The following is a 27134-nucleotide window of genomic DNA, read 5'->3' on the forward strand; positions in this document are numbered from 1 at the left end:
GGCCTCTGGCGCTGCGCGCAGCGGCCCGCGTGCAGAATGGAGGCCAAGGGGGAGTCCACGCCGGCCGCCGACGGCGAATGCTCGGTGTCCGCGGAGGAGACCGAAAAGTGGATGGAGCAGGCGATGCAAATGGTGAGGGGAGTGGAGTGGCGGATGTATAGGATGGGAACTTTTCTCCCGCTTATCCAACTGGAGCATTTGTGTCAGGATACGGAAGGTCCCAAGGGTGCTTCCTAGCTAGTCGCTGTAGTCTCGATGGCACTCACATTCTCTGGGTAACAGCTGGCTGTGTTGTTATGAAATTTTCTTTAGCCCATTTTCACAGTGGATCTGAGGAAAGGAAGAGAGGAATACAGAAATTATTTCTTTTTTCACCCGCTGGAATTATGCTTCAGACTTAATCCCTGATCTTCGGGGGCTGCTGCACGTGCGTGCTGCGTCCCCTTCTTTCCTGTGGACACACTCGCAAATCCGCGAAATCACATTATTTTGTGTTTATGACCCCTTGAACCTATCTACTAGAAGGTAGAAAGCTGAGGATGTTTCTGGTAGAGAGCACGATGAAAACAAGCCCCTGTACAGAGCCTCCCATTTATTCATTCATCCATCCATCCATCCATCCTCCCGACCTCTGTTCTTTTTTACTTCTTTCCTTCGCTCCCCTTAGGGCTCCTGGTTAAGGGAGGGCTCCAATCAGATCTGTGTGTAATTCAAGCTTTACCCAGCGAACTCTTTAGTAGGGATAAAAGTGTGTTTGACATATATCTATAAGTACATAGATCGTGCCCACACATATACACGCATATATATTCTTTGACACTTGTTTCTCATAGTTTTTTGAAAGTGACTCACAGTAAAAAAAAAAAATCTGTTTTGTATCACAACCCAGTAAACACACACATAGCCATAATTGAAGCAAAAGTTTCACAGACCAGAGCTTAGCAGTCCCATGTACAATTTTTCTGGTATTTCTTTTTTGTTTCATTTTGAAAAAAATGTTGGCCACGACCTACTGATTTGATTTCATGACCCGTTCTTTAAACCTACATCCACATTTATTTCCTCCATTAAACTAACAGGATACATATCTTTCTATCTGCTACTGTAATGAATGATCACATATGCCTTTAAAAAATCGACTTGTAATTGTATGAATTTATACGGCCTGAACTTCTTTTATGTTACCAAATTCTCCAAGTTGGAGACAAAGAGTTTTCATGTGGTATCAAAATGTCACTTTCCTTCATTTCAATAATGTCGTATGCTAAGTAGTTTTCTTTCTTTCTCTCTCTTTTTTTTTTTTTTGTCTTTTTGTTGTTGTTGTTGTTGCTATTTCTTGGGCCGCTCCCGGGGCATATGGAGGTTCCCAGGCTAGGGGTTGAATCGGAGCTGTAGCCACCGGCCTACGCCAGAGCCACAGCAACGCAGGATCCGAGCCGCGTCTGCAACCTACACCACAGCTCACGGCAACGCCAGATCGTTAACCCACTGAGCAAGGGCAGGGACCGAACCCGCAACCTCATGGTTCCTAGTCGGATTCGTTAACCACTGCGCCACGACGGGAACTCTTTTTTTTTTTTTGACTTTTAGGGCCGCACTTGGGGCATATGAAGGTTCCCAGGCTAGAGGTCCAATCAGAGCTACAGCTGCCAGTCTACGCCAGAGCCACAGCGATGCAGGATCCAAGCCATGTCTGCGACCTATACCACAGCTTATGGCAATGCCAGATCTTTAACCTACTGAGCAAGGCCAGGGATTAAACCCATAACCTCATTGTTCCTAGTCGGATATGTTTCCAAATTCCTTTCTGCTGCAACACGATGGGAACTCCTGGCAGCGTCTTAATAAGTAGTGAGGATGATAATGAATGCACGTGAAGGCTAAACTATCTTAGATTAAGCTGCATTTATATCTTCCTATGGGTGAGAGATCTGGAGGGCTGTGGATACTGGAATGGGAAGTTAGAATTTGTGGTCTCTTGTGTTTATTTTCATTTGCTTCGGGAACTGTCCTCAGAGTAATTATGTGAAGCTTGCTTAGATGAAATTTTGAAAGATGCTGCCATCAAGGGCTCAGTAGTGGTTCCAGAAACAGTGGAGTTTAATCATTCATTGAGCTTTTCCACTTTGAATATCAGAAATGTGTTTTCTTTCCATCTTTTCTTTTCCTGTAAGCATCTGTGGTCCTACCATATTGAAACATTTCACCCACCCACCTCTACTGTATTCTCTAGATTTCTGGACCAAACATTTCAATCTTATTACTATCTTTTGGTATGACCTTGGGCAAGTCATTTTATACCCCTAGGGTTTTGCTTTCTGCTCTATAAAATGGGAAGATTGAACTCCAAGTATTTCTAGGATCTCTCTGGCCTTGACATTTTTGTCCCTTGATTGGATTAGAAACACCCAGTGTTTTTTTTTGTTTGTTTGTTTTGACCTATAGTATTTATTTCTTCCTGGCCTTAGACAAAGAGGAAAAAGTGCTTGTCATAAATCTTATGCCTTGTCCAACCATCCCCTCCCCACTAAAGAAACTTCAGATCTCAAATTACTTTGAAAAATTGTTGAAATAATTGAAAGTATAGTAGGTACACAGGAGAGTTTGAGATTAGACACTAGAAACATAACTAGTGCCAAATCTGGAGGCAGCAAGATAATCTCTTATATATACCAAGGAATTTGAAAGTGAAATGTCTAGTAAGCATGTGATAAAGAGGATACTAACATCCTTATACCATTTGTACAGAATCGACATATTTGTATGGTCAGTTCAAGTAACTAGAGTGTTTGGCTCTGATGTTAGTATTTATTAGGAGAGGACTTGGAGGAATTGGCATGGCGATGAGCTCTTCTAAATATATGACCAAAGGCAAAAAATATTAAGGAAAAAACAGATAGTCCTAATTATATAACTGTTGAAATGTCTACATATTAAAAAGATAAGGTACAAAGTAACAAAGCAAATTACAAAGAGAAAATACTTGCAATATATATAAAAGGACAGGTTTGATAATATATAAACAACCTTTACAAACTAATAAGATTGATACCCCATTACTAAAAAAAGTCAAAGAATATGGACATGGCAAAAACATGAACAAAAACGTGAATTTTGTAGAAGAAATACAAATAGCTGGCAAGTGAACAAATGTGTGATTTCACTAGTAACCAATTAAATTCAGATTTAAAAAGTATGTTTTTTTTCACCTGTTAAATCAACAAAGCTGAAAAAAATTATGATGCTTATTGCTGGGAAGGGTGTGTGTAAGAGGAGTTGGCTAGTTGGTTGCTGAAATTGGGGCAACCTTTTAGAGGAAAACTTTGCTATGTATGTACAAAAACGCCTTAAAACTGAGTTTATCCTTTGATCCAGTAATATCTGTATGGTATTTTTTTCCAAATGAAAATACTTTCTTTTTCTGATTATATAAATCATAATCATGCAAAATTCAAACTGTAAAAAAAATTTAACAAATTAAGTAATAATTACCTAAAAATCCTACCATCAGAGATAGTGCCATAAATACTTTGAGTGCCCTTCCATATGTAAACAGGCCTATATACCTTTTTTATGTTAAAATTCTGTGGTGGGTTTTTTAAAATTTATTTGTTGACATATGTATTTTAAAATAAACAGAATTATGTATTCTCTTTATGATTGTGAACAGCTTTCCCCCCCAGCCTTAAGTGTTTCTTTTTTAAAAAAATTTAATTTTGTTAGAGTATAGTTGAATTAAAATGTTGTATTAGTTTCCAGTGTACAGAAAGTGAATCAGTCATACATATATAGAATATATATATTCTTATTTCCCATATAGATTATTACAAACTATTGAGTAGATTTTCCTGTGCTACGCAGTAGGTTCTCATTAATCATCTATTTTATACAGTAGTGTGTAAATGTTATTCCTGTCCCCTCCAAATTCTTCACTTCCCCCAGTTGTTTCACCTATGGTAACAGTAAGATTGGTTTTGAAATCTCTGAGTTTGTTTCTGTTTTATAAATAAGTTATTTTGTATCATTTTTATTAGATTCTATGTATAAGTGATATCATATGATATTTGTATTTCTCTGTTCTACTTCACTTACTATGGTAATTTCTAGGTCCATCCATGTTGCTGCAAATGGCATTATTTCATTCTTTTTATGGCTGAATAATATTTAATTGTATGTATGTACCACATCTTCTTTACCCATTTCTCTGTTGATGGACATTTCTTGGATATTGTACATAGTGCTGCAGTGAACATTGGGGTGCATGTCTCTTCTTGAATTATGGTTTTTCACTACATATATGCCTAGGAGTGGGATTGCTGGATCATATGGTAATTCTACATTTAGTTTTTTAAGGAACCTCCATACTGTTCTCCATATGGTTGCACCAATTGACATTCCCAACAGCAGTGTAGGAGGGTTCCCTTTTCTCCATACCCTCTCTAGTATTTATTGTTTATAGACTTTTTGATGATAGCCAGTCTCACTAGTGTATCCCTCATTGTTTTGACTTGCATTTCTCTAGTAATTAGTGATGTTAAACATCTTCTCATGCGTTTTTTTGCCATCTTAAGTGGTTTTTTGTTTGTTTGTTTGTTTTTTGCTTTGTAGGGCCCAAACCAAGGCATATGGAAGTTCCCAGGCTAGAGGTTAAATTGGAGTTGCAGTTACCAACCTACACCACAGCCACAGCAACTCGGGATCTGAGCCGAGTCTGTGATCTACACCATGGCTCATGGCAATGTTGGATCCTTAACCCACTGAGTGAGGCCAGGGATCAAACCTTCGTCTTCGTGGATAGCAGCCAGGCTCATTACTGCTGAGCCACAACGGGAACTCCTTAAGTATTACTTATTTTGGCTTATTTTCCTCTCACTCCCATCCCACAGTACTTTTATTGCTATGAATAGATGACCAAAAGGGACGAAGGGTGTATGTATTTTGAAAACCTCGAGACGTTTTTAGATTGTCTTCTAGAGCCATGCTGCCCAGTACAGTAGCCACAAGCACATGTGGCTATTTAAGTTTAAAGTAAGATGAAATAAAATTAAATATTCAGTTCCTCAGTCCCATTAGCTGCATTTCAAGTACTCAGTAGCCACACATGGCCAGTGGATACCACAATGGACAGTGCAGATCAAAGGACATGTCCATTTCAACAGAAAGTTCTGTTGGACAGCACTGGTCTGAATGGCCACAATTCCATCACCAGTGTGTAAGAATGTTCTGTCCTACTTCTCTTCCCGCCAGCCCTGGAATTATCACTGTTTAATATCTGACAGTGTTACAGGTGAGACGTAACATCAGTGCTACTTTTCTGGTTGTTTTCTGATAAAGTTATCAAACTTTAAATAAGGTATCTACTCTTCATTGTTGTTTTGTAAAATGATTTTTCATGACACTTTCCTTTTGGAGGGCTAAGCTTATAATAAAGGTTATTGCTTTATTCCTCACAGCATATCATCCTAAATGTTTAGGCTTAGAAACAAAAGAATAAGGAACAGTGTTGCAGTCTTATGTTCCAGACACAATGCTATGCATAGTGTTTCCTACCAGCCCTGATATATAAGCCCTACAGTACCCCTGCCCTAGGAGGTGTGTGTTATTACTGACCTCATTTTCAAATGGGGGTGTTAAGGTTTAGAGTTAAGTAAACTTCAGAGAGTTAGGGAGCTGGTAAAGACGGGGCTGTGATTTGAGCCCAGCCACTGTCTTCACCTCCTGTACTGTGCTGTGCTGTGCTCTCCTGTCTACCCGCCCTGGATCACTCTGCCTGTTCACTTTCATCCCACTGTGTATGGAGCATCCTAATTAGATAGTTGGATTTTTTTTTTCTGTGAATTGCCTGGACATGTCTTCCTTGGCCCAGTTTTATTATTTTTATTTTTAAAAAATCACACTGTAGGAACCCTTTGTATTGTATAGTTCTTTCTTGGAATAATTCATAAGGAAGTGATGGAGATATACAGGGAAGTTCTTCAATTCTTTACAGTGGCAAAGAACTTGAAAAATAGCCACAGGTGCTAGTCAAGCAATAGGGGACCAACTAAATGAATCATACATATTCATGCAGAGAAGCACTCTGTAACCTTAAAAAAATCATGTGCTAAAAAAATATGACTCAACATAGGGAAATGAAAAGAGCAGACTGCCCAATTGTATATATAGTATAAATCTATGTGGCTTTTTAGAAAACTACAAATATGTATATGCCGGCATAGAAAAATTTCTGTAATGGAATTGTAGCAGTGATCATATTTTGAAGTATTGGGATTATAAGTGGTTTTTATTTATTGATGTGTGGATTTCTTTACCCCCAAGTTTTCTGCCTTGAATGTACTTACTTTATACTTAGGGAGAAAAGAAAGATTGAGTATGTATACATTCTCAGAGACAGAGGAGAAAGGTTGCAAGTTTTCTGGAATAAATCAATTGGATATTATTGTAGTATGCATTTTATGGGTGTCTAGTATTTGTATAATATGGTGCTAGGTCTGAGGGAAATTCAAAATGAAATCAAGCATAGACCCATGCGTTTTAACAAATGTGATGTGATTGTTTCCTATGCATTCGGCCTTGTGTTGCGTGCTAGGTCTGCAAGGGTGAGCAAATCAGGTTTGCCTGTGCCTGGAGAGTGCTTGCCTCCCAGGAGAGCGTAGTATTTAGCTGATGAAATTAAGCCACACATATATCAAGAAGTTAATAGTAGCAAGTCCAGGGTCCAGAATAAGAGACTGATATAAAGTGCTCTCAGATAATAGGTGACAAAGTCCTGAGCAAGATACTTTCTTAACTTTAAAAAGGTTAAATAGGATGTGAGTGGGTGGAAAAGAAGAGAAAGGTTGGTCAAAGCAGAGGAACCATCACGTACAGAGAACTGGAGGACTTGGTCTTGGGTTAGGAGGTGACACAGCTGTCTGTTTAGATCAGGGCCTCCTAAGTGGGGCCCAGGTTTTAGAGGGGGCTGTACACCCTGATGCTATATATAAAAATGTTATGTGTACGTACCTTTTTCATGAGGGAGGATCCATAACTTATCACATTTCAGAGGGGCTCCTAAAAGCTTAAGCACTAGGGGCTTCGAAGGATAAAGGAAAGTGAGGCTGATTTGGTTGGCTGGCAGGGAGAATGGGTGGTAGTTAGGAGGCTCTCAGTGCCAGGCTGAGGAATTTAACCTTGTTCGCAGGAAAAGAGAACTTCAGAGAGCTGTTAGCAGTCACAGATGTAGTGCAGTTTGACCTTTTGAGCATTATTACTTTCTGAGTTGTTCTGGTTGCGTTGTCTTTTCCCTTGTTTTTTTTTTTTTTTTTCTTTCTTCTTCTTCTTCTTCTTTTTTTTTTTTTCTTTTGTAGGAAATGTATCTGGGGACATGTCAAGAGTCTACCCACAGTGCAGTCTGCCCCCTCCCCCCACTACCACCACATCACTAGAAAGTCGTTTATGGGAGTGATGGCTTTAGAGAAACTACAAAGTCTCTTCCATCCTAGAGCTGTCATTATTTGTACCTGGTGGCCCCTGTCATCTAGAGTGAAGGAAGTGGCATTTACAGAGCAAAAGAAATGACATTAAAGACATTTAAGACCAGTGTTTGGGCCAGGAAGAGGACAGATTTCATTCTTCAGTTTTGAAAGTTGGGTTAATTTATGAAAGACCAAGTTGCTGTTTTAAATAGTAACTCAGCCTGGGCCCCTCTCAAAAAAGATGAGGCAATTAGAAACCTACCTACATACAGTTCAGACCCATTTTGCCTGAGCTCTTGTGCATTCGTAAAGAAATGTTCAGACTTGACCAGAAGAGTTGGGACCATTGGAAAATATGAGATGGGATGGATTGAAAATTCTTTTCAGTTTAGTTAAATTTATTTTGAACTTGACAGCAAATCAAATGTGTGTGTATGTATTCGATATATGCATATATACACACATGCATTTTATATGTGTATAAACACACACATCTACATATTTTTTACTGAAAAGCATTTCACCTAAACTCATTTCTGTGGAGTTTGGGGGTTGTTCTCACCTCCTCCCCAGCTTACAATTCCAACTGCTCACCCCCTCACCCTCAGCTTGGCAGGCTAGGCCATTCCCCATTGGTAACATTATTGGCCCTTTTATTTATTTATTTATTTATTTTTGTCTTTTTGCCATTTTCTTGGGCTGCTCCCTCGGCATCTGGAGGTTCCCAGGCCAGGGGTCAGATCGGAGCTGTAGCCTCTGGCCTACGCCAGAGCTGCAGCAACACGGGATCCGAGCCTTACTTAACCCACTGAGCGAGGCCAGGGATCAAACCCGCAACCCCATGGTTCCTCGTTGGATTCGTTAACCACTGAGCCACGATGGGAACTCCCTACTGGCCTACTGTGTAGTTTTCCGTGGATGGATATTGTGAACTTTGTTTAATTGGGTTGCCCCTTGAAGGACATTTGGGTCATTTCCAGTTTTGGGCTATGATGAATAAAACTCTTACGAACATTTATGTCTGTATACAAAATTTTGTATTATAAGAACATAAGGTTTCATTCCCCTGGGTAAATAAATGCCTAGGACTGCAATTGTTGGGTCATATGTTAAGTGCATGTTTGGGTTTTTAAGGAGCTGCCAAATGACCTTCCAGGGGGGCTGTACCATTTACATACCTACTGGCAGCGTATGAGTGATCCTGTCTCTCTGTCTTGCTGGCATTTGACATTGCTATTTTTTATTTTAGCCGTTCTGGTAATTGTGTAGAGATATCTCATTATAGTTTTAATTTGCATTCCCTAATGGCCAATGATGTGAACATCTTTTCATATACTTATTTGCCATCTGTGTGCCCTCTTTGGTAAAATATTTGTTAATGTCTTTTGCTCATTTTCTAAGTTTTTTTTTTTTTTTTTTTGAGGCTTCTTTGTTCCAGTGGCTTCTGTAACAAATTATCACACGCTTGGTGGTTTAAAACAACACATGTTTGGGGTTTGGGTCTTAAATGTATTGCTCATTCAGTTTTGAGGGACGTGAACTTCTGTGTGACCCACACCCTTATTAAGATAAAGTTTTCACCACTGCAGAAAATTTCCTTATGTCCCTTTTCAATCAATCTACCATCCCCTTTCATGAGGCAACCACTATTCCAGTTTCTTTCTTGGCAGTTTAGTTTTGTCTTTTCTAGTACTTGATGTGAAGGGAATCATACAGGATGTGTGCTTTTGTGTTTAACTTCTTTTGTCTTAGCATGTCGAAGACTCATCCTTGTTGTGCGGATCTGTAGTTTGTTTCCTTTTATCTCTGAGTAGGGAAAGTTCCATTGTGTGAATAGGCTACAGTTTGTTTATTCATTCTTTTGTTGATGGACACCTGTGCTATTTCCAGATTTTGGCTATTACGAATCAAGCTATCATGAACATTCTTTTACAAGGTGTTTTTTGTTTTTGTTTTTGGGTTTTTTTTGGTGGACACAAATTTCCTTAAATAAAAACTTAGTTGTGGAATGGGCTGTATGTTCTCAGACTATATGGCTGTTCACTTCTTTTTTAAAATTTAAAATTAAAATTTTTTTTTGGCTACAGTGTACATCAGCTTGATGTGGAATCTCAGTGCAGACAAGGGATTGAATCCAGGCCACAGTAGTGAAAGCACCGAGTGCTAACCACTAAGACCACCAGGGAACTTCCATATGTTTACTTCTTAAAGGAACTTCCAAAATCTTTTCCAAAGTGGTTGTGCTCTTTTTGTATAGAATGTTCCTAAGTTTTTATTGTCTCACCTAGAGCAGAAATTGTGGGCACTGGGAGATATTCAGTCTGGTCACCTTTATGCTATTGGAACTCCAATTTTTAAAGAAACAAAAAATTAAGCAAATAGAATTTCAACAAGAATTTTAATAAAAGACTTATACATGTTACTTATTGTACCTCTTTGCAGATAGATAGATAGATAGATAGATAGATAGATAGATAGGTAGATATACTATCTCAGAAAAGGTGCACAGGCTCTGGAATTTAAGAATAAGACTTGGAGTTCCCATCATGGCTCAGCAAAAATGAATCCAACTAGGAACCATGAGGTTGTGGGTTTGATCCCTGGCCTTGCTCAGTGGGTTAAGGATTTGGCATTGCCATGAGCTGTGGTGTAGGATGCAGACGCAGCTCAGATCTGCTGTTGCTTCAGCTACAGCTTTGATTGGACCCCTAGCCTGGGAAGCTCCATATGCTATGGGTATGGCCCTAAAAAAAAAAAAAAAAAGATTCAATAGCAGACTTTTGGTCACTTCTGCTTCCAATGAGAAGGAAAAATCAGGGACCTCAGGACCTATGAGGGGGATTTTTTTTCCTGAGTCCCCTTTAATATGGACACATCAGAGAAAAAAGACACTAAATAACTGAACAATGTGTGGGAAAAGCAAAGGCTGAGCTGCACTTCTCTCTGCTCTGGTGTTTATTCTTGCATATTCTGCTGAAGCTGTGTCTCTTCCTCTCCCATCATCTTTTCATGTATTGAACATTACATCTTAGATTTTCCACTTTGTCTTTCAGGCCAAAGAAGCCCTAGAAAATACTGAGGTTCCTGTTGGCTGCCTCATGGTCTACAACAATGAAGTTGTGGGGAAGGGAAGAAACGAAGTTAATCAAACCAAAAATGTGAGTTGAAGAGTATAAATGCAAACATATGGCAGTGATGGTAGGCGTGGGGTGAATTTATCATAGTTGGAGAAAAGATGGGTCTGTGTAGAGTCCTGTAGGTATCATTGGGATAGTTGCCCTAAACATCTCTTTTTTTTTTAATGCTTTTTTTTCTGATTATAAAAGTAATGCATGTTGATTTTTTGTTGTTGTTGTCATTTTGCCTTTTCTAGGACCGATCCCGCGGCATATGGAGGTTCCCAGGCTAGGGGTCGAATCAGAGCTGCAGCCGCTGGCCTACGCCACAGCCACAGCAACCCGGGATCTGAGCCGCGTCTGTGACCTACACCACAGCTCACAGCAACGCCGGATCCTTAACCCACTGAGCAAGGCCAGGGCTCGAACCGGCAACCTCATGGTTTCTAGTGAGATTCATTAACCAGTGTGCCATGATGGGAACTCCTGCATGTTGATTTTTTTTAAAAATTCGGATAATTCAGAAACATTTAATGAAGCAGTAAATTCTTCAGGTCTGATTTTTTACTTCATGGGGTCTTGCTTTAACACTTGAGCAAAACCCAAAAGGGGCTTTTATTACATTGGAGTGTCTGTGTAGAAGAAATGAAACCATCTCCATTTTAAGCAAATGTAGTATGTGAAAATTCTACTTTACAGAGCACATCAATTTAACTCGCATCACATTCTTTAGTACCTTGAAATAATGTGTTCCTCCTAATAAATTAAAAAATTACCTTCAACTGATAACTTTGGAAGTAAAAAAAGATTGTGTAAAAGAAACTCTTCCTATATCAGGTAAAGTGAAATACAGTCTCCACCACATGCTGTCTCTGTACCTACAGGTACTCTCTAGCAGCATGCGCGACTTGAATTTATTGCATTTGGGTTGAGACATGTGTGAATTAAGGCAGCACTTCCTGAAGTGTGTACAGTAAATACGAATGAAGCATCAAGGTTTAGAATTATGAGAAATGCTAGGAGGACTCAAGGATACTTGTAACCTGCATACCACTCACTCGGATTTGATCTTACCTGGGAGCCAGAGAATGAGCTGGTGTGGGTGCTGGTGCTGTGAGGACTTTAACGTTCATCCGTCACACCTACAAAAAGAAGACTGAGATTGAGTAAAACACAAGCAAAGAGGAACCCAAATTCCCAAAGCAGTTGTTAAGTGGATATCAAAATTCCTGTGTGATAAGGAGTGAACCATAAAACAGCGATTAGTGAACATACAGATTGTTATTTGGGAGTGGAATTCTGTATTTTAAATACTTGTCGTATCTCTCTACTTGTATTTTATGGTTCAGTGTGACATCTTTCACTTTGAGAATATTGGCTATCCTAGCAACATCCATCTAACCCCTCAGGGACCTGGGTTTCTTCCATATTTGAAATTAGCCTGGATTTATTTTTACTATTCTGTGTTCTATAGAATAGTAATTACCCTATGATTACAGTATAGAAAGACTCTTGACCCCAAATGTGGAGACCTGAATCCTACTTTTGGCTCTGATACCATCACCCCCTGTCACCCCCTCCATCATTTCCCCCCATTACCTCTTAACTTAACTTCTGGTTCTTCAGCAGTTTAAAAGAGTTGATTGAGATGGTTTAGGTCAACAGTTATTTATTGAGAACAGTGGGGAGATTTGATTCAGTAATTTTGAATCTGATTTTTAAAAAGCACCCAAGTTGGGAACACTTTTTAAAAATAAAAGCAAGATTTGATTCAGTAATTCTGAATCTGATGTTTAAAAGCACCCAGTTGGTTCTGTGTGTAGTTGGGTTAGGAAACCTCTCCTCTAAGGTACCTTCCAGCCCTGAGTTTCTAATTCTGGGCCAGCTGTGTTCCCTTCTGCCTTGGCCACTGTTCCAGCACTGTTCACACCCCGCCCTAAGTCACAGGTAAATGAATACCTTTCTGTTTGCCCCACCAAATTTTATGCTTATTGAGGACAGAGACTTTTTCCCTCACAAAGAGTTTAACACAGTGGCTTGTCCATACTTGACACTTAATCTAAGTTTATTGATCAACACAATTATCATGAATATAATAAATAATTATCACATAGCAGAGTACACATATAGTCTTATGCATCATTGTGCCTCATATAATTCAGATCACTTTATGAGATATAGATACCCGTGTACCCCGTTTAACCATAGGGGAAACCAAGGCTTAGAGAAGCTATGTAACTTGCCCAAAGCCATATAATTAGTAATGTCACAGTCAGGATTGAGATTAAAGTGTGGTTGATTCCAAATGCTGTGTGATTTTTCCTGTACTCTGCTGCTTCCACGAGGTGTCTGAAACTGATACCAAATATCTGCTTCTCTCTAGAGTCTGCCAGTATGTAAGCTCTCAGCCCAAAGAAAATGTAAGTGATGACATTCCAGCGATATTCTAAATATAGATTTGCTTAGAGTGAGGTCAGTGACAGCCTTGAAAACGCATTTGAAACTGGAGTACATGATTATGAAAATTTCAAGCTTCCCCTAAAATATTCAGAAACCATAGACATATCTTTTTCTTTCCCTTCCTCCCTCCCTCCCTCTTTCTTTCTTTTTCTCTACAGCATTTTAATTGAAATGGTGTCCCATAAAGTACTTTGATATATAACTAAGTATAAAAAGAGAGCACACTTCGTGTAGCATCTCAGATTGGGTGTCCTTGGTGAGGTTCTGGTACTTGAACTAGGAAATACACTGTCAACTGCTAAGTGTTTCCGGAAATGTTTATTTGCTAACACGTTGGCAGAAACGATGGGCCTTTTTGTCTAATTTATTTATTTATTTAAATTTTTGGCCTCCCTGTAGCATATGGAATTCCTTGGACAGGGATCGGATCCGAGCCGCAGTCATGACCTAAGCCACAGCTGTGGCAACGCCATATCCTTAACCCACTGTGCCAGGCTGGGGATCAAACATGCATCCCAGTGCTCCCAAGATAGCGCTGATCCCATTGCACCCAAGAAGGAACTCCTCTTATTTATTTTTGAATATTTAAAAAATACAGTTACATGTAGCCAACAAGGCAGGCACCTCTTTTCAGGCTACTCGACATGCAGAGATGGTGGCCATCGACCAGGTCCTAGACTGGTGTCATCGAGGTGGCAAGAGTCCTTCGGAAGTGTTTGAACGCACTGTGTTGTATGTCACCGTGGAGCCGTGTATCATGTGCGCAGCTGCTCTCCGCCTGATGAGTATCCTTTGACTTCATGGTTAATGGCTTGCACTCTTTGTGAACTTGAAAATGGCCAGACACATGACCTGTTTCTCTATATCAAAACACTGACTTGGTAAAGAAATTGTAGGAGGTGCACATTATAAAATATAGTATCTCTTGGCCCAAAATTGTTTAGATTTCTGAGTTGTAAAGTTGTCCCCCCCCCCCGTTTTTTTTGTCTTTTTAAGGCTGCACCCATGGCACATGGAATTTCCCAGCCTAGGGGTAGAATTGGACCTGCAGCTGCCGGCCTATGCCAGAGCCACAGTAATGCCAGATCCAAGCTACATCTGCAACCTACACCACAGCTCATGGCAACATTAGATCCTTAACCCACTGAGTGAGGCCAGGGATTGAACCCGGTCATAGATACTAGTTGGGTTCGTGACTACTGAGCTATGACAGAAACTACCCCTCTTTTATTTATTTATTTGGTTTTTTTTTTAGGGCCGCACCTGCAGGCATAGAGATTCCCAGGCTAGGGGTCGAATTGAAACTACAGCTGCTGGCCTTCGCCACAGCCACAGCAATGTAGGATCCGAACCGAATCTATTACCTAGACCACAGCTCAGGGCAATGCCAGATCCTTAACCCACTGAGAAAGGCCAGGGATCGAATCTGCAACCTCACGGTTCCTAGTCGGATTCGTTTCTGCTGCTCCACAACGGGAACTCCCAGCCCCTCTTTTTTTATATATCAATAAACATATAGCTATTAAATAAACTTGAGCAAGGAAAGCTTAGAACTGACTTACACTCTTGTGTCAAGATAAATCATAAAGTAGATTATAAAACAGTGTGCGTAGGAAATATGCACCTGTTTTGCCTTTGGATAAGAGATGATAGGTGATTTAAAAATTTTCTTTCTCTGTTTATATGTTTTTATTGTTTATTTTTGCCATGAATACCTAGTATACAGAATGTATGAAAAAATTTTAAGTCAGAGGTAAATGCAAGGTAAAAAACAAACCATTTATAATATTGTAATTGAAGATAAATGGGAAATTGATAAAGCTACAACTCTCTGAATTCTGTCTTTCACAGAGTAACACAAATGTTGTGGCAAATTAGCCTCTAAAGAGTTTTTTCTCATTTATTTTATTTTACTTTTAAAGTATAGTTGATTTACAGTGTTGTACCAATTTCTGCTGTATAGCAATGCGGCCCAGCTGCGCACACACACACACACACACACACACACACATGCATACATACATATATACATATATATTTTTTTCTCATATTATCCTCCATCATGTTCTATCCCAAGAGATTGGATATAATTCCCTGGGCTAAAGATCTTTTAAAATTCATTTGATAATTCAACAACTCAGTTCCATACTTGCATTTTTAATGTACTTATTTTGCTATGTGTCCGTGAATCATTTTATCACTTTAAAAACAACACAGAGAATTTTGAGTATGATAAACAGTATAATTTCCACTTTATAAACTGTGCATCCTACCTTACAGAGTGGATCCACTTTGGTCTGATTTGACCTGAGCCACAGGTTATATTTTATTTGAGAAAAGAACAGGGAAAAATCTGTGATTTTAAAGAGGTGAAAATCCCTGGATTAAATTCTTACCTCCTTTCTGGTTCCAGTTCTCCTAATGATTCCAAAAATAAAAATAAAAAAAAATAAATCATGTAGGGAAGACAAGAGAGGGCATAAATCTGTGAGCGTTTAGCACCTACACATCTAGTTTTCATCCTGTTTGCAAGTGTGAGGCATTCATTTCTAGGTCCTTTAACTTCTTTTATATAACTGGATTGTATGATTTTTAAGACTAAGCCTAATTTTGCTTTGAGAGGAAGGCATGGGCTTTCCTCTCCAGGATAGCTGGTATAAACCCACAGTAGTTTTGTCACAATACACACTTGAACTGCATGTTCTTGGCAGGACCTTAATTCTTTCTTAGAAATCCCGCTGGTCGTCTATGGCTGTCAGAACGAACGATTTGGCGGCTGTGGCTCTGTTCTAGACATTGCGTCTGCTGATTTACCGAATACTGGGAGACCGTTTCAGGTAACATGAACTGTGACACTTTTTCTTTCTTTCTAATTACATTGCTCTCATTATAGGGTTTGCAAATAGCTAGTGTGTGATCAGTCTACCAAGAAGCCACACTGTACCCAGATGGGCTTGTGGGACCTTGGGTCCCAGTCATTGATGCCTCAGTGTACGAGGACAGGTGGTTGTTTCCAGACGAATGTCCAGCTGTCTTAATTAACAAAATCCCTACAGAAGGAGAGTTCCCAGCCTTCTGAGATTTCCTCTGGTGGTCATCACCCATGCCCACAGCTGTCTTTGAGGACACCACCACTGTGGGTGTCCCCTCCATGCATGTGCCGGCCTCCATGCTATACCAAATTTGGGTGAAGCTCAGACTATGTCAGTGACAGATGCTATTTAGAGTGAATGAGCAATATTTTTGCATAAAATAAGTCATTTTGCTTGATTGCACCGTACTATTTTTGGTGTCTAGCAATCAATACCTGTGTTATTATTTTTTTCCTTCCTTTTAAAAATGTTGCAACTCCCCCCAGACCCAAGAATCCACTTAGAAATTCTACTTTTCTTAGAACCGTGCCACTTTTCCCAAAGTTTTTATGATTAAGTCTGTGAGTGATAGGAATTTATATTTCAGAGTTCAGTCTGTAGACAAATATCAGTTTCTATAAACTGGTTTGATGGTTTTTCTCTCCAAGATGTAAAGTTAATCCTAAAAGTGTGATGCTTTAAAAAGAAAAGGACTTAAATGCTGGACGTGGTGGGCAGTTAACTTCAAAGATCTCAGATATTCTTGGGAGAATATTAAGTACCTATGAAGGGCTAAATTTGGCTGAATCCCACTGAGAACAAGTTTTGGAAAACATTCTAAGTTTTTCCAGCTGAACATTGGCTTTCCTAACACCTCCTGCGCTTTTGAGCATAGATGACTTTTGAAATCCCAGTAGAAAATAAACTATAATAGGATGATGAAGAGTAACCAATACAGTTAGTTGATCATTAAAAAAATCTGCAGAGTGATTTGCTTTTTCCAATCACTTCTATCAGTAGTTCAAATTTAGCTTACATAATACTTTGCAGGTGAATTGCTGACTCTGTACTTCATTTATGAGAAAGATCTAAAGCATTCCTGCAGGGTTCTGGGCAGAACAGAGATGAGCCCTTGGATATCGACATGGGTGGAATGTTTCTGTCCAGCATGCCGGTGATGTCAAGTGCACAAACACGCTCCTCTCGTGCACGTCCCAGCACAGAATTGATCTAGCTGAACCAAAAAAATAAGTTCATTTGCAGTGTGCAGAGCCGGCCAGGTTGGCTCCATCAAAATGAATGGCCATAGTTTGAGCCGCATCTCCAGATTTAATGCAAACCTTTTTTTCCGCAGTGGTTTGAGATTCTAAAAAAGGTAAAAAAAATCATTGGTACCCCCAGACTTCCGGATGCTGTGTTTTCTTTCTTTATTTGGCTGGGTTAGGTGGGGGGGTGGAGTTGGGGAGGGAATTTGTGAGAGGTGGGATGCTGTTCTGCAGCATCTGCTGTAATGCAGATTGTTTTAATAGTGTATTGCAAGCAGCACTAAAGTTCACAGAGGAAACCTATAGAACTATTCTTTTGAAAGAAGTTGGCGATTAATTTACCTTACCTGTCTTGTTTTTAAAAAATATATTTTAATAAGAATTTTTTATTAAAGCCACGCATGTGTAGCTATAATAGATGCTTAAAAAGATTATCTTGGTTCCTTAGAAGGACCCAGTTTCCTTTACCGTCTGTAACTCAGTGGGGCTGGTCCCTGAGTGCACATTAGAATCACCTGGAGAACTTGGACACACACCCCTGTGGTCCCCACCCCAGACCTAGTGAATTGGAAGTCTTGTGGGGAGCGGAGCATTAGTAATTTTTTTAATGAGCTCCTAAGCGATTGCACTGAGCAGCCAAGGTGGAAGACCAGGGTCTAACTCCACCTGAGAGAAGAGCGCTTTGTGCAGGTGGGTGCTTGTGAGAGGAGAAAGGCGAGGGCCCCGGGGGCCAGGAACATAGCATCTCCAGTAGGAGATGCCATTCTGACCCACTTGGTTAGTACTGAGAAGCCAAGAGGGAAGGAGTTCTAAAGAGAAGCAAGTGTGGCCAGCTGTCTCTACGACTGCAGCAAGTTGAGGAGGGGAAAAGACCAGTGTATTGGTTGGTAGGTCCCTTGGAATGCCTGAGAGGGTGCTTTCAGCAGAGTCCTGGGGGCACAAGCTAGCAAGAGTGAGGTTGAGGAGAAACTGAGAGCTGCCAAAGTGATGGCCATGATTCGGGAATGTTCTCAGGGAGGAGCAGGAGCTTGTGTGGGGGACAAGGTAGAAGGAAGGTTATTGGGTATTTTTTTTCCCCCAGCTTTATTGAAGTATTGCCATGGAGTTCCTGTCATGGCTCAGTGGTAACGAACCCGACTAGTATCCATGAGGACACAGGTTCAATCCCTGGCCTTGCTCAGTGGGTTAAGGATCCAGTGTTGCCGTGAGCTGCGGTGTAGGTCACAGACATGGCTCAGATCTGGTGTTGCTGTGGCTGTGACTGTGATGTGGGCTGGTAGCTGCAGCTCCAATTTGATCCCTAGCCTGAGAATTTCCATATACCATGGATACAGCCCTAAAAAGACAGAAGAAAAAAAAAAGGCAAAAAAAAAAAAAAAAACCAAAAACCCAAAACAAAAGAGAAATATTGTTGACATGTAACATTGTATGAGTTTAAGGTGTACAGTGTGATGATATGACATGTGTGTATTGCAAAATATTTGCCACAGCAGGGTTAGTTCACACATCTTTCGCCTCACATAATTACCATTTTGTGGTTAATTATGTTATGATGAGAACACTTAAGCTCCACTCTTATAGCAACTTTCAAGTATATGGTACAGTAGCATTATAGCTATATAGTTATGTAGTCACCATGCTGAAACTTATTCCTTTTATAACGGAAAGTTTGTACCCTTTGACCAAAGTCTCCCCATTTCCCCACCCCCTCTGCCCCTTGCAACCACCATTCTACTCTGTTTCTGTACCGAACATATTATATATATGGTCATACATATGAATATTACTCAGCCATAAAAAAGGGTAATTCTGCCATTTTCAACAACATGGTTGGACCTCAAGTATATTATGCTAAGTGAAATAAGACAGAGAAAGACAGATGGTGTATGACCTCATTTACCTGTGGAATCCAGATACGACCAACTCATAGGAAAGGTTATTTGTTTTGAGGGGGAAGGTTTATGTAGGCTTTGTAGACCCAGGCAGGAGCCTACTGAAAGCACAAGAGGAAGGGGGGCTCGTCTTGGGCAGTGGCCCACCCTCACTGGGCCTGTGCTGTTCCCTGCCCTCTCCTGGGTGCTGCTTCTCGGTGGACAATTCCCTGGAATCTCCATTCACTGGATGACTTCATGCACATCTGAAGCATGCAGTGCATTCAGAACAGACTCCTGGGAGCCTTCAAAGCCCTATATGTTTTGGTTTTTTTCATTTTTAAAGTTTTTTCAAGTTTAGTTGATTTACAAGGTTGTGATAATTTCTGCTGTACAACAAATTATTCTGTTATACATGTACACACATCCATTCTTTCTCTGATTCTTTTCCCACACAGATTATCACAGTATACTGGGTAGAGTTCTCTGTGCTGTGCAGCAGGTCCCCATTGGCCAATCATTCCATAGCCCTCAGTGTGCACATGCCAATCCCATACCCCCAGTCCATCCCCTCTCTCCTACCTATCCCCTTTGGTAACTGTAAGTTTTTCAAAGTCTGTGAGTCTGTTTCTCTTGTGCAAATAAATTAACTTGTATTCTTCTTGATGATTCCCCATATAAGTGATATATAGTATTTGTCTTTTTCTGACCTACTTTGCTTAGTATGATAATCTCTAGGTCAATCCATATTGCTGCAAATGGTGTTACTTCATTCATTCTGGCAGGCTAATATTCCATTGTAAATATGTACCACATTTTCCATTCCTCTGTCTATGGACATTTAGGTTGCTTCCATGTCTTGGCTATAAATGGTGCTGCAGTGAACACTGGGGTGCATGTAGCTTTTCGAATTATGGTTTCCTCTGGATAGATACCCAGGAGTGGGATTGCTGGATCAAATGGTGATTCTATTTTTAATTTTCTGAGGAATCTTCATACTTTCCATAGTGGTTGCACCAATTTACATTCCCACCAACAGTGAAAGAGGGTTCCCTTTCCTCCGCACCCTCTCCAGCATTTATTGTTTGTAGACTTTTTGATGATGGTCATTCTGGCTGATGTAAGGTGGTACCTCGTAGTAGTTTTGATTTACATTTCTCTAATAATTAGTGATTTTGAGCATCTTTTCATGTGCTTTTTGGCCATCCATATGTCTTCTTTGGAGAAATGTCTATTTAGATCTTCTGCCCATTTTTTAATTGGGTTGTTTGTTTTTTTGATATTGAGCTGTATGAGTAGTTTGTATATTTTGGATATCAATCCCTTGTCAATTGCTTCATTTGAAAATATTTTCTCCCATTCTGTGCAGAATTTTATTGCTTTAATTTCTTTCCTTATGTTCCCTGAATAATAAATCTCTCCCCCATCAGCTGGTTTTCTCACTCACAACCTGTAGTTTATTCCTGCTTTTTTCCCTGAGGTGATCTTCTAAGCCTCTTTAAATATTCTCTATCATTAAGGCAAGTTTAAGTTTCATCTCCTTCCTGTGATCACCATTTCTCATTCTTTCACACGTGAATCTCTTCTTTTGAGTAATCTACCAGTGGTAGCACAAACTAAACACTTAAAAGCCCTCTGTCGTAAAGATTGATTAGTTTTTTCTGTGAAGAGCCTGAGTGTGAATATTTTAGCCTTTGTGAGCCACTTATGTCTCTGTCACATATTCTTTTTTTTTAACCTTTTAAAAATATAAAAACCATTCTTAGCTGACCATTTTTTAATTTGTGGGTTGCCAACCGTAGCTCTTTAGAATCAAACGCTTCAACACTTAATGGGTCACTGGTAAAGAACAGCAGATAAAAATAGCTCGATGCTTAATGAGCACTTATGATATGCCAGGTATTTATCAGGGGTTATCTTATTTAATCTCATTTAATCCTCACCAAGTCCTTTTGAGTTAATTGCTGTAATTACCTGTATTTTACATATGAAGGGACTGAGGCATAGATAGTTTAAGTATCTGACCCAAGATCACCTAGCTAATAAGTTGTCCTATGATCACACAGGAGTTGATTGAGAAATAATAATTAGTTGATTGAGAGTGATGTTTAATTGAGGCTGTACATCTATATTTTTGGAACTATACTTCCTTACCCATGTTACTGATCTCCACAAGGTGTATTAACGTGATCTGAAACGTGTTGACATAATTGGGTATATATTGTGGGTTTCGTGGGCTAGAGCACACATTTTCCCTGGTCTGTGTTCCTTCTCAACTCTCTCGTTTCATCAGTGCATCCCTGGATATCGGGCTGAGGAAGCAGTGGAAATGTTAAAGACCTTCTACAAACAAGAAAATCCAAATGGTCAGTTTTTCCCTATTCTATATAATGTACTTCACTTAAATCAGTATGAGGAGCATCTGCACAGGCTACCTCTTCATTTTTCTCTCTTTTTCTCTTTTTTTCCCAGCACCAAAATCAAAGGTTCGGAAAAAGGAATGCCAGAAATCCTGAACTTGCTCTAATGAAGGACTCGTGCCCCTGGACAACATTCTTGGACTGAAAGCTGTTGACGTCGTTAAATAATATGTTTATATATTGTCCTTAACCCATGGGAAATGGTTTCTCATCATTTGCTCTGCTAAAGGGACAAATGAGCACTTTTTAAAACTCTGACAATGTAAGCAACTCTTAGCTTTTCCACAAGCTGGAAGAACATTTTTAAGAAGAGGAAAAATTAAAGATTGAGGTTTTAGAAATTATGAAGCCCTGCCTACTCTTCCTGCCAAAACCATTATGCTAGGTCTAGGAAAGGTGACTCTCAGAGAATGTGTGTCCAGACTCACCTGCGCCACCCTGCAGACGCCTGCTCCAGGCCTGGCCTTTCAGACTCAGACCCTTCCTTCTGTGCAGCCACTATGTTCTCCCAGGGCATGGGGAGCTCATGACTTCTTTGGAAATTGTATATGAATTGTATACATATAGACCATGATTATATGGTCCTTAGAACAACTTTTTGCTTTTATAAAGCACTTAGAGAAAATACATACTTTTCAAATAGTGCTTAAGCGTCATTTTAAAATTACAGCATACTGCTCTAATAAGACCTTACTTATGTCTTCTTTGAAGACGAAGTGTCTTAAGAATAAAAGGTCAGTGCATACATGGGACAGTTCTTTGTTGTCAAGCAGTTCCATTGGGCAGGCTCCTTTCGTTCACTGAATCAATGAGCAAAACAAAGAATTGCCCTTATGGACCTCGTAGTCTAGCAGGAGGAGACAGATAATGAACATAATAGATTACCCAGTATGTTAGAGGGGGATAAGAATTATGGCAAAAAGAGAACAAGGTAGTGAGGGTTGGGTGTGCCATTTGGTGGTGGGAATGCTGGTGGCAGAGTTAAATAGCATGGTTAGTTTCATTTGAAGTCAAACACAGTTATTTCTTTTTATGAAAATCCAGACTTAGAGGGAGTTCCTGTTGTGGCTCAGGTAGTATGCATGAGGATGCAAGTTCAATCCCTGGCCTCGTTCAGTGGGTTAGGGATCCGGCATTGCTGTGAGTTGTGGTTGTAGATGTGGCTGGGATCCCACATGGCTGTGGCTGTGGCCTGCAGCTGCAGCTCTGATTTGACCCCTAGCCTGGGAACTTTCACATGCCTCAGGTATGGCCCTAAAAGGCAAAAAAAAAAAAAAAAAAAAAAAAAAAAATCCAGATTTAGAATTTCAAATCTAAAATGTGAATGTGTGAGCACAACCCTTGGAAAGGGTATCCAGCACGAAGTCCCTGATGGTCACACTTCCTCATTGCAGCTGGGCTTGCCTCTGATGTCCTGTAGCTTTGCAGAGCCCCACAGGGAAACTCTGTGTCTGCCCAGAAGAGGGCCTCGCTGTTCCACCAGAAGCCCTGCTCCAGGCCCTGGAGGACAGCTCCTTCTCTGTTGCATTTATTCAGTGGATTCATTTCCTTGATGCAAAGCATCTGTATTTGTTGGTGTTGCCTTTTGAGCGATGTCTCTGACTTGTTTGTTTTGAATTACATTACAGGCTGGAATGTAATTGTGGCAAAAGTATTTTTGTGGAGCCGAGAGTAGCAGCTGATCACAGTTACATGCTTCAGAGGATTTATAATTGCTTGGTTTTGTACATGTGTGTTTTTAACTGCATTTGAGAAGCTTTAAGGAAGAGAATTTGCATGATTTTAATGTGTAATTGTGTTATGTGTACCTTCTCTTCAATTTCACCTACTGTAAAAATTATCTTCTCATTGAGTTTTAGTGCTTTGACTAGTTTATTCCTTTTTTACTTGGTCACAGTTTAGTTCTGCCCCCTATGCTTTTCTGCAAGTAGACTTCATTGCACTTATTGTCTTATTTTCTCAGGGAGTATTTGTAGACAAAAAAAACAAAAAAAAAACCAAAACCTGAAAGCTTTTTTCTGGAGAGTACCACCCAGTAAGTCTGGCCAAGCATCATTATGTCAAGAATGTTCCTGGTAAACATTTGTTACATAAAAGTATTGATTGAAATTTGGGGAAAAATGAAAAACACCATGAAAAGGGGACTATCTAGGATAAAAAGCCAAAGCCAAAAATAGTATCTAGGTATTTTTTTGGCCATGCCTGAGGCATGTATAAGTTCCTGGGCCAGGGATTGAACCTGTGCCACAGCTATAACCAGAGCCACAGCAGTGACAACGCTGGATCCTTAACCCACTGAGCCACCAGAGGACTCCCATATCTGGGTATTTTAATTCAGAGATAGTTTCTACCAAAAGGATCAAGATAATAATAAAACTATAAACAGGGAAGGATAGAAAAGACTTATCAATATACATGTGTTCTGTCTTTGGTGTAGTTTGGAGTGTGGATAAGTATTTCAAATTCTTAAGGATGGCTAAAAATTTTAATTTGGTTGTTACCGTTTTGATTCTGTCTCTCTAGGACTAGATGTATAGAAGAGTCTCTCCCACATTGTCGGTCTGAGGCATAGTTCCCTCCATTGCTGTGGGGAACAGTCAGTTTGGACGGAGCACTGAAGACCGGAGGGCAGCACCTCCAGCACAGATACAGGGCCTCTGTCGGGTCACGGCCATGGAGGCCATGACAGCAGTTAGCAGTGGTGGTGAGGCATTGAGGACGTGTGATGAGGGGATCCGGCTTCCTGAGTCGCACATCCTCTGGCTCCTTAGACATGGCTTCAAATATTAAGATGCTCCAGTTTGAAAAGTGGAATCCAATGGACTGATACCCATGAAGTGTGTCAAGGACACCAGCTGAGAGGATCGTTTTGTGTATGAGTGAATGTTGCCAGTTGTGGGATGCACGAAGTTTTTAGAACCACAGCTTTGTTTAGAGAAATTAGTGGGAAGTGACTGCATCTAAGTTGTTAGAGTAGCCAGTGTTTACTGGTCTGTGCCCCGGACTCTGCTGGGAATGGGTGGTGTGTAATGCTTTGGCAGGCTTCAATCACTGATAAAAGATCATGTTAAAATATCTTTGTGCTTTCCTGTGACTTGGCGCAAGTATCCCTTCCTGTGTTGTATTTGGAATATCATGGAGAGAAAACAGATAGCCAAGAACTTCAGTGTAGGCAAGAACTGTTAATTTTCCTTTAAACTCTATTTGGAAATAATTTAAGCTTAGAGAAAAGTTGCAAAAATACCTATACATCTTTTATTTTTTGAACCTATTAACATCTTTTACCTTTAGCTTTATCATTTGATCTCTCTTTATCCTCTCTCTCTCTAAAATATGTGTGTGTGTGTGTATATATGTGTGTTTTTCTGACCCATTTAGTAGAAAGTTATATACATCATACATTCTTATATGCTTCTTATATTACCCTGGCATAGTTAATTGACTTCAGTAAATTTAACATTAGTATAATACTTTTATTTAATATATCATTTATATTCCGATTTTGTCAATTGACCCCATAACATCCTTTAGAGAATTGTCCCCACCCCCCTGTGCATCGAATCCATTTTAAGATCAGATATTGCATTTGATTGTCATGTATCTTTAGTTTCTTTTGTTTTAGAACATTTCCACAGCCTTTGCTTCTGTGACATTGACATTTTAAAAATATTACAGTCCTCTGCCCGCCCCCCTTTCTTTTTTTGTAAGTGTTTCCTTATGATTAGATTAGGTTATGCATTCTAGGTGATGTTATGTTTTTCTCCGGGTGTCACACCTGGAGGCCCCCAAAGGCCATCTGTCCCTCTTTAGAGATGTTAATTTTGGTCACCTGGTGAAGGCATTATCTAATTTCTTTGCTGTGTAATTATTATTTTTTCTCCCTCCCTTGCAAGGAATAAGCAGTGTGGGGAGAGGAACTGTTAAATTTTTAAAAGAAAATGTACTTGACATTGATGGAAAGGAGGGGAAGAAAGTTAATGATATGTATTTCAAAGCAATTGTTAAATTGATTGCATTCTTCCTCTTTTAGTATGTCTGCCAAAATTTACAAAATTCTTTTCCTAATAATATTTTAAGTAGGGATGTCTTAAAAAAATCAACAGGAAGCCTCAGGCATAAGCTCTCTTCTATCTTTTCCTTAGCAAAACCGATAATTATGTCAATTTAGTTTAATTTACCTGCAAAGGTAAGGGTTTTGGAAAAATAAGTCTAAGATGTTTCTGGTTTCACAGGTTGCTGAGAGTGATCCAAGAGGATGTGTAACTCCTCTATAGGTTGTCATTTGGCCGTAAAATGTGAGTTCTCTTGGGTTTCCATAGAGATGTCTAGATTTAAAATATTTTAAGCACTGCTACTTTCAAAATGAGTGTCAGTGAAAATAGCTAAAGCCAAGGCTCTTTTTAAAAAATTATTAAACATTTTTAAAAAGTAGTGAGGTTCCTGGTTAAAAATTCATGTTGAAGCCAAAGCTTGTCCTTCCCAATCGTTCTGCATCAACTGGCCTTGAATAGCCCTGGGGAGAAGAGGCATCAGGAATTGCTTTCCCGGCCTTTTGGCAAAGGAATGAGACTACATTGACTTCATCTATGAAGACAACTGCCAACTATTTTCCTACTCTGTAAATTGTTAATTGTGTGTGGTGAGGAAAGGGGTGATGGCTGACGCTATTATTTTTATGGGTACGACTGGCATAGGTTCTGGTGAAAGTTTGACATCTTCAGAATCTTATGTTTTTTCAAGTTGGGCTAATAAAAACAGGCCCCTGGGAGTATTTCTCACCTGATTTGTACATGACCATTGGGCTCAATACCATGTATCCATGACTACTAGGGAGACTTCGTGATGTGGTTGAAGCCCATGAACTTGGGCGTCTAGAGCAGGTACTGGCAAGCCCAGCTTGCTGCCTGTTTGGGTACCACTCATAAGTCAAATTGATTTTGTGTCTTTAAAGGGTTGAAAAAAATCAAAAGGAGATTTTAATGACTTGAACATATGAAATTTCAATTTCAATGTCTGTAAATTAATTTTTATTGGAACACAGCCATGCCCATTTATTTCCATATTGCCCGGGGCTGCCTCTGTGCTACAGTGGCTCAGTCGAGCAGCAGTGACAGAGACCTATGGTTCCCACAGCCTAAAATCTTCGGTGTCTGGCCCTTTAGGAAAATATTTACTGCCCCCTGGTCTAGAGAATATAAAATGTTGAAGTTGGATTTCTAAGGTGCTTATTCAAGTTTTGTGACTTTGGAACTGAATCATGTGGTTCATTGTGCAGCTGTGCTGAATTGCTTCAGTACCATGATTCTTTTTTAAAAGTCAGTTTATAAATACAAAAGAGAGATCCAAGACACTAAAATATTTATTCTGGCTTAAAATATTTTGTTTCCATATATACACTTTAAGAGGGTGGCAAGGAGAAAAGATAATTTATCATTTTATTTGGGTTTAGAATAAAAACATACATTTTATTCATGATCATCATATAAAAATATTATCAAGTGTGTATCACTTTTAGGAGCACTTACTAAAATGTCAGAAATCTGCTGCACCCTTTAAAAAACCAGGACTTAAACAGAAACTATCTCCATGCCACCCCCATCACTGTGCCTTCCCCAATTTCCTTGGGGAACAGGTTAGGGAACCCTTTGGTGCTAGTTTGAGGAAAAGACAAAAAAATAAATATGTGTTAGATA

General features: G+C 39.7%; 1 protein-coding gene across 2 annotated transcripts; it reads left to right on the top strand.

The window, feature by feature from the left end:
• The first annotated feature begins 10 nt into the window (after window positions 1-10).
• On the top strand, window positions 11-27134 carry ADAT2 (adenosine deaminase tRNA specific 2). Of its 2 annotated transcripts, XM_085024726.1 has the most exons (8): window positions 11-132; window positions 10511-10615; window positions 12957-12993; window positions 13668-13818; window positions 15764-15870; window positions 21315-21387; window positions 21494-22175; window positions 23965-27134. In XM_085024726.1, exons 2-7 carry the CDS (start codon window positions 10569-10571, stop codon window positions 21535-21537), a joined length of 459 nt encoding a protein of 152 aa, XP_084880852.1. In that variant the 5' UTR covers window positions 11-132; window positions 10511-10568; the 3' UTR covers window positions 21538-22175; window positions 23965-27134. The 2 variants fall into 2 exon arrangements, with proteins under 2 accessions (XP_084880852.1, XP_084880849.1); XM_085024723.1 differs by lacking the exon at window positions 12957-12993.

This window comes from Sus scrofa, chromosome 1 (assembly GCF_054392235.1).
Source record: "Sus scrofa isolate SSC_HxYL_T2T_F1_AM1 chromosome 1, Sscrofa_HxYL_maternal_Yorkshire_Landrace_v2.0, whole genome shotgun sequence".
Lineage (NCBI taxonomy): Eukaryota > Metazoa > Chordata > Mammalia > Artiodactyla > Suidae > Sus > Sus scrofa.